Raw genomic sequence first — 12,324 nt, forward strand, 5'->3', positions numbered from 1 at the left:
TGCTCTGTCCCTGCTCCTGCCAACCTAGCAGTTTGAAAGCACCTCAAAGTGCAAGTAGATCAATAGGTACCGCTCCGACAGGAAGGGAAACGGCGTTTCCGTGTGCTGCTCTGGTTTGCCAGAAGCGGCTTAGTCCTGCTGGCCACGTGACCCGGAAGCTGTACGCTGGCTCCCTCGGCCAATAAAGCGAGATGAGCGCGCAACCCCAGAGTCGGTCACGACTGGACCTAATGGTCAGGGGTCCCTTTACCTTTTTAAACCCCATTTAAACCCCTTACCTAGTAATGCAGCCAGCCCCAAACTTCCTCTTTCCTGTGGGGGTTGTGTAGGTCACAGTCCTGTCGGGCATTTGGAGTTGGTGGCTCGTTGCTGCCTGCCGCTGCATCCGCAGTCAGCAAGCTGCTTCCAGCTTCCCCCTGTTTCTCTCCTTCCTTCTGCAGGGAACCGCGTCGCATTGTCATTCACCGTGGCTCAACAGGGCTGGGCTTCAACATTGTTGGGGGTGAAGATGGCGAGGGAATCTTCATCTCTTTCATCCTGGCTGGGGGGCCGGCCGACCTCAGTGGGGAGCTCCGGAAAGGGGACCAGATCCTCTCGGTAAGAACCGTTCCTTATCCCTGCATTGGCAGGTGCCTGGTTGGAAGAGGCAATCGGCTGGTACCCTACGATTAAACCTAAATGATGCCCACCTCCCTTCATAAGAATTAAGATTAGCCCTGCTGGATCAGATCAAAGGCCCATCTAGTCCAGTTTCCCATAATGGACAATCGGGTGCCCCAAAGGGAAGTCCCTAACCAGGCCATGAGCGCAGTACCCATCCCCTTCTCACAACCCCAAGCAAATGGTTATTCAGAGACCAGCTCCCTCTTATCCTGGATGCATCTCATTGCCACCCTGGTTAGTAGCTGTTGATAGAATCAGAGATCTGTAGTGCTGGAAGGGACCACGAGGGTCGTTTAGTCCAGCCTCCTTTAATGCAGGAATCTTTTGCCCTTTGTGGGGCTCTAACCCACGACCTTGAGGTTAAGAGTCTCATCCTCTGCCAACTGAGTTATCCCAGGGTTTTCTTCCTCCATGAATTTGTCTTCTAAAGCAATCTCTACATCTTGTGGTAGCAGAAGCCAGAGTTTTAACTCTGTGCTCTATGGAGACATCTTTCCTTTTGTCTGTCTTGAATCATCCAACATTCAACTTTGTTTTATGATCCTGCTGGGTTCCTGTATTACAAAAGGGAAAAATTTCTCTCTGTCCACTTTGGTCCCCTCTGGACTTCCTTTTTATTCTGCATTCATGATTATTTGTGCTCATGATTGTATTGGGGTGATTTTTATACTCAATCCCACTTTCAGCATGGTATGCTCCTGCAAATATTTTGGCGTGGACATGCTGCTTTCTTTCTAATTAGTTCATGTTCCATAACTTCCTCCTGAAATTCTGTATATTTTTATACCACAAATGTTCTGGCTTTTTTGGGTTTTTTTGTCCCATGTTTGGTCATGTTCACACCATACATTGAAAGCACCATGATACCACAGTGATAGCATCCCCCAAAGAATTGTGGGAGCTGTAGTTTGTTAAGGGTGCTGAGAGTTGTTAGGAGGCCCCTATACCCCTTGCAGAACTACAATTCCCAGAGATGTGGTTGTTAAAGCACTCTAAAGTTAAAGCACTCCAGATGGCAGTAATAAAGTGGAATGATGTGTTGGTAGCCTGCTATAAATCCACTGCTAATTCTCTATTATCACAGCCATGACTTGTTGCAGGAGCTCCACCCCCCGCAAAAAGCCACCACCAGCCTGATGGGACTTCTTTCCCACACTCTGAATAATGTCATACACCTCTATTATGTTCCCTCCTTTACTTTCCTCTTTTTCTAAGGCAAATAGCCTCAGATGTTGTCATCTCACAGGAGAGTTGGCCCAGCCTCTTGAACATTTTGGTTGCCTTTTCCTTCCCAGGTCAACGGTGTGGACCTCAGGAACGCCACACACGAACAAGCAGCCATTGCTCTGAAAAACGCCGGCCAGACGGTCACCATCATTGCTCAGTACAAACCGGATGGTGAGTTCTGTTCTGCAGAAGCCCCTCCTGAGTGGGAAGAGATTTGTGTGTGTGTGAACTGCCTGGGAAATGGTCCTGTCGCTGCCAAGTGGGGTGGGGCAGTGGTGCCTGTTATCCAAGGAGCAATATAAGGGGCGATGAGGATGTCCTAGGGGAGAATCCTCAGCATTTTCACCTTCAGGGATGAATGAATGGAGAGGTTGCAAGGTTGCAAGGAAAGGTGGTCAAGGAACCACATGAGAGACGATTGGTGCCTGTTGATGGGAAAATGGAAAGACAGGAGGGTGGGAAGTTGGGTAGGTTGGTTGCAGGCACATGTAGGGCAAGGCCATGTGTGTCCAAGGGAGGGGGCAGTCTGTAGGTAGATGGGTAGGATTCAATGGGGTTGAGAAGACTAAAGAGGTGCTGGAAGTTGCATGGCCCAGGTGAGCCCAATATGGTTGAGGTGAGAGGGAAACTGTGCAATGGGGTCTGTTCAGAGGTTTGTGGGGGGGCTGGGGCCACATTCACACTGTGCATTTAAAGCGGTATCATGCCACTTTTAAGTTGTCATGGCTTCCTTCACCCACCAAAGAACCCTGGGAGCTGTAGTTTGTTATGGGTGCTAAAAGGTGTTGGGAGACCTCTTTTCCCCTCACAAGGCTACCTTGGGAAGAGAGAGGGATTGTATAACCCCTCTGGCAACTGTAGCTCTTTGAGGGGAATGGATGGGGTGTCTCCTAACTATTTTTAGCACCCTTAACAAATCACAGCTGCCAGAATTCTTTGGGAGAAGCAATGATTGCTTAAAGAGGTATCATAGTGCTTTAAATTGATGGTTTGATCTGTGGAGACTGGTGGAAGGTTTGGAAGACTGGGTTGTGGAGTTGGGTGGGCATTTGGGCAGTTGTGTAGCTGAATGAACTAGATGATTCTGTGAGGGAAGTTGAGTCATACTGACCCTGACCCTGTCTGTAACCACCCACTGCAGAGTACAGCCGCTTTGAGGCCAAGATCCACGACCTCCGGGAGCAGCTGATGAACAGCAGCTTGGGCTCAGGGACAGCATCGCTGCGGAGCAACCCCAAGAGGGGTTTCTACATCCGGTGAGATCACAGCTGCCTTCTCCTCAATACCTTGGCCATCCCCCGCCCCCGTTCCTGAATTACTACTAGATTTTAGCATCTGAGCACCACCAGAATCCATAATACTGCAGGTCCCTTTGAGTTTGATCTATGGGGGCTGGGTTCAAAAGCCATTTTCTTCCTTGGGCTCACTTTCTCCCACCTGCAAAATGGGAGCATGTCAGGGTTGTCTTACGGCTGGATAAGAATGATAAAGGGCTCTGTTCAGCTAGAGTTCCATATAAGCAATTATGAATTATGATAACCTCTTTCCTTTGAAACAGAGAGGCATTTTAACTAAAACCATCCGTTTTATGTTGTTTCTGAGTCTGACACCTATAACCAGACTTAGTGTCTCTTTATGTCCAGGGTTGGAAAATAGTATAGCCCTGCTGATGTTGCTGGACTACAACTCCCATCTTTCCTGAACCTGGTCTGTGCTGATGGGAGTTGGAGTCTTCCAACAACTTCTGAGTGACCACAGATTAGCCCTCCCTAAAGTAAGTACTGCAAATATCCCCAGGCCATCCGAGCAATTCTGTCAATGCAGAAAATGTTCCCTTTCAGAATTTACATACCGTGTTCCCTCTGGATCAGCTGTTGCCCACCCTTTTGGACTAGTGGGCACATTTAGAATTTTGGGAGAGTGCTGGGGGTGCCAGTCACAAAGTGGCTTCCAGGGGGTATGACATAACACAAAATGGCTGCCATTGAGAACGTGGCATAATGCAGAATTAGAGAGACAACAACCACCCCAGACAACCTTATGCAGGAATCAGCTATGTCCTGATTGTCGACACTTAAAACAATATAATACCTCTTTAAACCCTCATGGTTTGCTCCAAAGCATCCTGGGAAGTGCGGTTTGTTAAAGGTGGTGAGGGATGTAAGGAGACCCCTATTCTCCTCCAATAGCAGCAATTCCCAGAGTTCCCCATGAAGAGAGACTGACTGTCAAACCACTTTGAATCTGAAGAGGGGGGTAGGTGGGGAATCTCCTAACAATTCTCATCAGCCTCAAAGAACCAAAGCGCTCATAATTTGTCGAGGACTGCCATGACTGTTTAAAGTAGCTTTAGACTGCATTAAATGCATGGTATAACTGTGACCCCAGCCCAGAAGGCTCTGGCTGCACCTGCTGTTGGGTCTCCCTGCCTTCTGCCCCACCATTTCCAATGGGCACCAGCTCCCACTGCTCCTGTGTTCACCCCCGGCCAACCTCCTCTCCCTCCCCACTCCCAGGGCGCTCTTTGACTATGATAAGACCAAGGACTGCGGTTTCCTGAGCCAAGCGCTGAGCTTCCATTTTGGCGACGTCCTGCACGTGATCGACGCTTCCGACGAGGAGTGGTGGCAGGCACGGCGCGTCCATCCGGATGGCGACAGTGATGAGATTGGCTTCATCCCCAGCAAAAGGCGGTATGTGTGAAGGGGTCTTGGCAACTGGGGGTGGGATCAGAGGGAAGCTGTTTGTGTCACTGCCCTAAGCCTCCGCCCTCTGTTTGTCTCTCTCTCTCGCAGGGTCGAGCGACGGGAATGGACACGGCTAAAAGCAAAGGTAACTCACGCTCCATCCCTCTCTTGTTTGTGGAAGATGAAAAAAGGCACTCTTGTGTGCGTGTGTGAAAGACGGAGAACTTCATCCTGATGAAAAAGGTTCCCACTTGCACCCCAGTGTGCAAGTATGCTTCGCCTTCTCACACACGCAGCGGGCGCCATTTGAACACAAGGCAGATCCCCACATGCAGGGAACTGGACCTGCCGATCAACTCGCTTGTCTCCATCCCTAGCCTCTAGGCCAGCCTTCCACAATTTCTCACCCTCCGCCATGGGCATAGCCAGGATTTTTGTTAGAGGGGGAGTAGAACCTCAGATTTGTATTGATTTGTATTGATTTAGGAGGGGCAGCTAACCCCTGCCCCCCACCGGCTACGCCCATGCCTTACACATATTTTGGAGTACAGCTCCCATTTTAGCCCCACCATCCTACGGCTGCACTGGCTGTTCAGGATGGAAGTTGTAATCCAAAGCAGCTGGAAGGTTCCAGGTTAGAGAAGACTGGGCTAACCAAATTCCCTTCCCCTCCCACTGTTGTACCCAAATGACTGGCATTCAGAAGAGTGGTGTGTGTTTTGCCTGGAGAAGAGTGGATTAAGAGGCGTCATGATGACCACACGTTTGAGGGGCACATCTTGGAAGGATCATAGCTCAGGAGTGGAGAATCTGCTTTGCCTGCAAAAGGTGCCAGGTTCAGGCCCCGATAGCATCTCCAGGTAGGGCCTGAGAATGCCCTTGGCCTGAAATGCTGGAGGGCCTCTGCCAGTCAGTGTGGACAGTGCTGAGCTAGATGGACCAGCGGTCAGATTCAGTAGAAATCTTTTTTCCACGCATCTTTTTCTATGGCTCCAGATTGTAGGACCTGAATCAGCCTCTTAGGAAAGGGATTTTGGCTAAACATTGGGCAGAACTTCTTGGCTATATGACCGGTATGACAGTGAAACAGACTGCCTCACAAGGTGGCAGACTCTCCTTTGTGAAGAAGTTTTCAAAGAGAGGCTCGAGTAGAGAGGTTGGGCTAGATGACCCTCGAGGACCCTTCCAACTCTGTGATCCTGCAGGAAGTACGTTTCCTCCATCAACTGGTTTAATCCAGTTTTCAAGCTGTCCAATTTGGGGGCCGTGGATGCCTCTTTTAGGAGCGGATCCCATAAGCAAGTTAAGGCATAGTGTGAGGGACGTGTTTCTTTTTCTTTGTCCTGAATCTGCTGCCAGTCTCTTCAGATAACCTTGAGCTCCATTGTGGGGTTCCTGTGTTTGTGTGTTACATAACAAAAATAGAGATTCAGCACTTGCATGAATTATGGAAATGCAATAGTTATTTCAATATCCCCCTGCTTCTCAGCCCCCCCAAAAGCTCCCAGGGCAGCTTACAAATGCCATTTGTTTATTTCGTCTAAGTTACAAGGGCCTTGCTTTCCCACTCCTGTTCATCCTGGGGATGGTCCCCAGAGTCAATGTGAGCTACTTTTGTAGTGTTTGTTCTGACCCTAAAATTTCCTGGCATCCCTCTGGAGCCTGAGATAAGAGTCCCACACCATCTCCCTGTTTGGTAACTCTTGCATTTAAACACAGGGGTGGGGGTGCTTCTGCTGGTGCCCCCCATACTGACAGAAATTCCAAGACTAATTGGTTCTTCCCACTGTCTCTTCTTTCTTTCTTTCTTTCTTTCTTTCTTTCTTTCTTTCTTTCTTTCTTCTCCTTCCAGGATCGGGTGCCGGGATCAGGCTCTCAAGGTGGGTGTCTGTCTCTTGGCTGCCCATCCCCAACTTGGGTCCCTTGGATGTTTTGCCCTACTACTTCCATTGGGCCCTAGCACCATCATCTGCCCATACTGACTGGGGACTGATGGGAATTGTAGTCCAAAACAGCTGTAGGGCACCAGGTTGAGGAAGGATGCTTCAGGCCTTCCTCTTCACTCTCCCCCCCCCCCAACCTGTCCTTTGAGAAATATTTCCATGCTTTGAAATCCACAAGAGTGGGAGCTTTCCCCCCTTTCCTTTCTCCCTTCTCTCTCCACACCATTTTATTTATTTCTGCTTTTATATATCCTACCTTTCCTCCAAGGAACTTGAAGTGACATGTGCAGTTCTTTCCCCTTTCCCATATGATCCTCACAACAACCCTGTGAGGTAGATTTGACTGAGAGACAGTGAGTGGCCCAAAGCCACCCAGTCAGCTTCATGGCCGAGGGGATTTCAACCATGGTTCTCCTAGGTCTTAAACTGACACTCTACGCCACACTGCCTCTAAACTTTCCCCTAGTTCCCTGTTGCTCTAGAGCAGCCTTCCCAAACCTGACACCCTCCAGATGGGTTTTGGCCTACAATTCCTATCAGCCCCCAACATCATTTGGCTGTGCTGGCTGGGGTCTGCTGAAAATTGAACCCCAAACATTTGGAGGGCACAGTTTGGGGAAGGCCCTTTGTAGTTTGCTGTTTTCCCTGTTAAGGAGCAGTTGTTCTGGGGCTTGGGTTGAACAGGTTGTACTTAACAGCCTCCTTCTTTCCCTTCCAGGTCGAGAAGATGCTGTCTTGAGCTATGAAACCGTTGTACAAATGGAAGGTGAGAACCCTAACCCTTCCCTTCCTCAGCCCTGAATTACGTTATTATTATTGATGTTGTTGTTGTTTGTACAATGAGGAAGGCTCAGAAGCTCACCCATTGCTTTGTGGTTGGTTGTAACCAACTGATTGTTTCAATTTCCCTTTTTTGAGTTGTGTTCTCCACTAGCACAGACCATTTCCCATTTCTTTGGGTTTTTCCACCCCTAGTTCACTACGCTCGACCCATCATTATCCTGGGCCCCACTAAGGACCGAGTCAACGATGACCTCCTCTCGGAGTTCCCTGACAAATTTGGCTCCTGTGTCCCACGTGAGTCTGACGGGGTCCCTATCCCTGCCCCAAGATAAAATTATGGGTGGTGGATGGGAAGGATTTCTGCTTCAGGAGGAAGCCTTGGCTTGGGCTACTCTTGCTCCCCTGTGCTTGACGGAGACTCCCCACTCCCGCTTCTGCAGACACCACTCGGCCGAAACGGGAGTACGAAGTGGATGGGCGGGACTACCATTTTGTTGCCTCACGGGAGAAGATGGAGAAGGACATTCAGAGCCACAAGTTCATTGAGGCCGGGCAGTACAACAGCCACCTGTACGGGACGAGCGTCCAGTCAGTGCGCGAGGTGGCTGAGCAGGTAGGCTGAAATGCAGAGTCGAAGAATCAAACAAATGCCAGAGTTTCTGAGAAATCATTCCATGGTAGAGCACCTGCATTGCATGCAGAATGTCCAAAGTTCAGTCCCCAGCAGGGACTGTGAGAGACTCCTACCTGATACTGAGGAAAGCAACTCAGCATAGACAATATTGAACTAGATAGACCATTGACTGAATAGGCAACTTCCTGGGTCTTCCTCCCCCTCACAGAAAGGTATGGACAAAGCAAGCAGGGAGAGGTTACAAAAACTCAAGAGTCCATTGATATTTAGATGCTCTCCAGCAGCACGCAGCCAGGGTCTCGCTCAGTGCTAACGCACCAGACTCAAATTATCCCCTTCCCCTGTTTGACTGGGTCTCTGGGGGCTGGTTGTTATGGGGGGGGGTAGCAGAGGATCCCTGAAGGTTGACATCCACAATATGCTGTGTATATCCCCTCAATTGTGTATGGGCAGGGCAGGGGACAGAATAGGCGATTGTCCTGCCAGTGGAGTGGAAATTTTTGGCAGGCGGAAGCGATTGGGGAGGCCATGGGTTAGCTGTGGCTTTGCGTGACCAGTGGAAGTGGAATACAAATTGGTGTTGAAACCTCTTGACCACATTTCTCTCTCCCCGCCCAGGGCAAGCACTGCATTTTGGACGTTTCGGCCAATGCCGTGCGGAGGCTGCAGGCAGCTCAACTTCACCCCATCGCCGTTTTTATCCGGCCACGCTCCCTCGAGAATGTTCTGTGAGTGGCCCCCCGGGGTGGACAGGGGCTGTGGAATGGGGGGCGGGGGCAGGAGGGTGTCCACACGTCACTTGTCCCACACCTAGGAAGCACGAGGGGGCTGAGAGGTTTTCTGCCTGCCCCTGTGCTTCCTGGGTACGGGTGCTCCGAGCAGTTTTCCATTTGCCCCGCTGCTTTCACCAAGGACACCCCACTCTTGACCACTGAATCAGAGACGACATTAATCTGTGGAAAACCCGATAGAGTTTTGTTCCAACTCAATGGTAAAAAGCAGGTTTTCCCAGGGAAAAGTGGTGTGACAAGCAGAAGTGGTGGATGAGCCCTCTGTTGCCATCTTTGCCTTGGTTTTTTGGTCTGCAAGGGCCAGAAGGGTGTAAGATATTGCACAAAGGTTGGAGTGTGCAAGGGGATGGGATGTGGCCTGAGATCAGCCAAAGCTTTCATTTATCATTCACCATTTATTTACTTAAGGCATTTATTGTATTTTCCGGCGTATAAGACGACTGGAAGTATAAGACGACCCCCCAACTTTTCCAGTTAAAATATAGAGTTTGGGATATACTCGCCATATAAGACTACCCCTCTTCCAATGCACACCAAATAAAAATTTAAAAAACAGTCTCCAGTCCGGCTCGGAAATCCGCTCCACTTCCCAATGGCCAGGGGCTTCTGGGGCCAATTTTCAAGCGTATTTCTGCTTCATCTAGAGAGCTTGGTGTCCTCTAATTTAATTTGCTGTCGTTTTATCCTTTGGTAGGGAGTTGCTACAGGAGCTGCTGCTGTAGTCAGCGTATAAGACGACCCCCAACTTTTGAGAAGATTTTCCTGGGTTAAAAAGTAGTCTTATACGCCAGAAAATACAGTATATGCTGATTAACCATGAAGCTCGCTGGGTGACCCTGGGTCAGCCACTGCCTCTTGGTGTTTCCCTGCCTCACAGGGTTGTTGTGGAGATTAAATGAGTAGGAGAGGGAAAACCATGTACACCACACTGAGCTCCTTAGAGGAAAAGTGGGATATAAATGCTATAAATAAACAAGATTAATCCTTAGCATTTCTAAGCAGCACCTAGCAAGACAATCTCCTCCGCGCCGTTGAAGAAAGACAAAATTGTTCAGGGGCTTTTAAGTCTTTGTTTTAAAAAGAGAAGGCAACAAAGGGTACTCCCATGCTGTCACTATTTTCGGGTGGGATTCAATCACAGACCAGCAAATTCAGGTTGCACAATTATTGGCAAGGTCTTGTGCAACAAACCTGCTCTCCTCTACCCCTCCCTCCCTCCCTCCAAAAATATATAGGCGTTTTTCTATAGGGGATGTGGTGGGTGCTTTGAAACAACCTCCCTGAAAACAAATCAGAAGGAATGCTCATTCAAAAGGAAAGGCTCCGTGATAGAGCATTTGCTTTGGATGCGGAAAGTCGAATCCCCAACAGCATTTCCAAGTAGGGCCAGGAGAGACTCCCTGCTTGAAACCCTGGAGAGCCGCTGCTGCCGGTCAGTCTTGGCAGCAGCTGGCTGGGGCTGATGGGAGTTGTAGTCCCAAACTGCTGGAGGGCACCACCTTGGGAAAGGCCGGAATGGATGCATTAATGGAAGCAGGCAAGGGATAGCTGTTGTGATGTCTAAAGAGAACCTCCAGATATATCCTGTGAACACCAGTTGCTGGGGAGCAGCCACTAGAGAGGGTTTTTCCCTTCATGTCCTATTTAGTGAGATTTACAGAAGCATCTGGTTGGCCACAGGGTGGGAACCAGGCTGTCCCAAGCTGGTTCCCCAAATAGCAGAAGCATGTGTGTACACACACACACACACACACACACACACACACAGTGCACACCCAAAGCACAGGGGGGAAACCCAGCAGAATACAGGCATGTGGAAGAGACAGCTTTGGGGCTGCACAATCTTCATAATCACTTTGTGTCCTCCTTTCCCCCCCCCCTTCCTTCTTCTCCAGAGAAATTAACAAGCGGATAACGGAGGAGCAGGCACGGAAAGCCTTCGACAGAGCTACAAAACTGGAGCAGGAATTTACAGAGTGCTTTTCGGGTAGGTCACCTCCTGCCCCCTCTTGCTTTCCGTACATCAGCCCTGGGCACAATTCACAGAAGGCTTAAGTTGGTGGAGGTGGGGGAGGGGCAGCCTCAGGCTGCTTTTGGAGTTTTCAGAGAAGGGAAGTGGCTCATTGGTGAAAGCATCTGCCTTGTGTGCTGAAAGTCCCAGATTTAATCCCTGACAGTATCTCCAGGTAAGAGTTGGGAATGTCCATTGCCTGGAAGTCCGGAGTGCCATTGCTGCCAGTCACTGGGCACATCAGAACATGGGAAGAACCCTGCAGCTGGAACAGCTCAAAGGGGAACCATTTAGTCCAGCACTCAGTTCTCAAAAGTGGCCAACCATGGGAAAACCACAAGCAGGACCTGAGCACAACAGCACCCTCCTTACCTTTGATTGCCAGCGTGCATAGTCATTGTGATTAGTAACTAGTAGTGGCCGCTGTGGTCTAAACCACTGAGCCTAGGGCTTGCCGATCAGAAGGTTGGCAGTTCGAATCCCTGCCACGGGGTGAGCTCCCGTTGCTTGATCCCTGCTCCTGCCAACCTAGCAGTTCGAAAGCACGTCAAAGAGCAAGTAGATAAATAGGTACCACTCTGGCGGGAAGGTAAATGGCTTTTCCGTGCACTGCTCTGGTTCACCAGAAGCGGCTTAGTCCTGCTGGCCACATGACCCGGAAAAACTGTCTGCGGACAAACACCCGCTCCCTCGGCCAGTAAAGCGAGATGAGTGCTGCAACCCCAGAGTCGTTCTCGACTGGACTTAACTGTGAGGGGGTCCTTTACCTTTACCTTTTAGCGGCCTCATCCTCCAGTATACCTATGATTTCCTCCTATTGGAAGGAGCTTCAGCAGCTATCCAGTTCCTTCCCGCCGCAGGATTTGTGGGCATACAATTCATGCAGGTGGGCTTGACTTGCATAATCCAGGTTTGTCCCTTAACCAAGGCCACTGTGTAGGCCTCAGTGGATGGGCAGGAGCCTACATCTGACAAAGTGGGCTGTAGCCCACGAAAGCTTATGCCACAACAGTTTTGTTAGTCTTTAAGGTGCCACAAGACTCTTGATGTATCCAGGCCAGAGCAGAGATGGTGGGGCCAATGGGCATGAGGCCTAATCCGAGTCCCCTGGTAGAGGCAAAGGGGGACCCTTTGGCCTACATTTCCCATATGGTGGGCCTCTGACCAGGTCTGCCCAGCCCTGGATGCATCTGCTACAACAGGCATTCTGGGAATCCTCTCTTGCCAGGAGCTGAATATCAGCTGCTGAGAGCCACAGGAGATGAGAGAGTGGTGTTTTGCTCAGGTTCTGCCTCCGTTCTTCCCACTGGCTCCCAGTACATTTCCAAGCACAATTCATAGTGTTGCTGCTGACCTTTAAAGCCCTAAACGGCCTCAGTTCAGTACATCTGAAGGAGCGTCTCCACCCCCATCGCTCTGCCCGGACACTGAGGTCCAGCTCCGAGGGCCTTCTGGCGGTTCCCTCATTGCGAGAAGTGAGGTTACAGGGAACCAGACAGAGGGCCTTCTCGGTAGTGGCGCCCACCCTGTGGAACGCCCTCCCTTCAGATGTGAAGGAAATAAGCAGCTATCCTATCTTTAAAAG

At 50.0% G+C, this 12,324-nt stretch overlaps 1 protein-coding gene across 19 annotated transcripts in view; it reads left to right on the forward strand.

Annotated features, from left to right (window-relative positions):
- The window catches only part of DLG4 (discs large MAGUK scaffold protein 4), a gene marked incomplete at its 5' end in the record, with an annotated part of 130,353 nt that overhangs the window by 114,935 nt on the left and 3,094 nt on the right, over nt 1-12,324 (forward strand). For all 19 annotated transcript variants that reach the window (XM_080979686.1, XM_080979690.1, XM_080979692.1 and 16 more), the window contains 11 exons: nt 441-597; nt 1,959-2,061; nt 3,032-3,146; nt 4,407-4,583; nt 4,686-4,722; nt 6,430-6,457; nt 7,239-7,286; nt 7,496-7,597; nt 7,744-7,916; nt 8,556-8,665; nt 10,624-10,715. In XM_080979686.1, coding sequence (XP_080835812.1) covers nt 441-597; nt 1,959-2,061; nt 3,032-3,146; nt 4,407-4,583; nt 4,686-4,722; nt 6,430-6,457; nt 7,239-7,286; nt 7,496-7,597; nt 7,744-7,916; nt 8,556-8,665; nt 10,624-10,715 — 1,142 coding nt within the window. The remainder of the gene's footprint in view (nt 1-440; nt 598-1,958; nt 2,062-3,031; nt 3,147-4,406; nt 4,584-4,685; nt 4,723-6,429; nt 6,458-7,238; nt 7,287-7,495; nt 7,598-7,743; nt 7,917-8,555; nt 8,666-10,623; nt 10,716-12,324) is intronic.

Source organism: Podarcis pityusensis (assembly GCF_964106645.2).
Source record: "Podarcis pityusensis genome assembly, chromosome: 13".
In the NCBI taxonomy this organism is placed as follows: Eukaryota; Metazoa; Chordata; class Lepidosauria; order Squamata; family Lacertidae; genus Podarcis; species Podarcis pityusensis.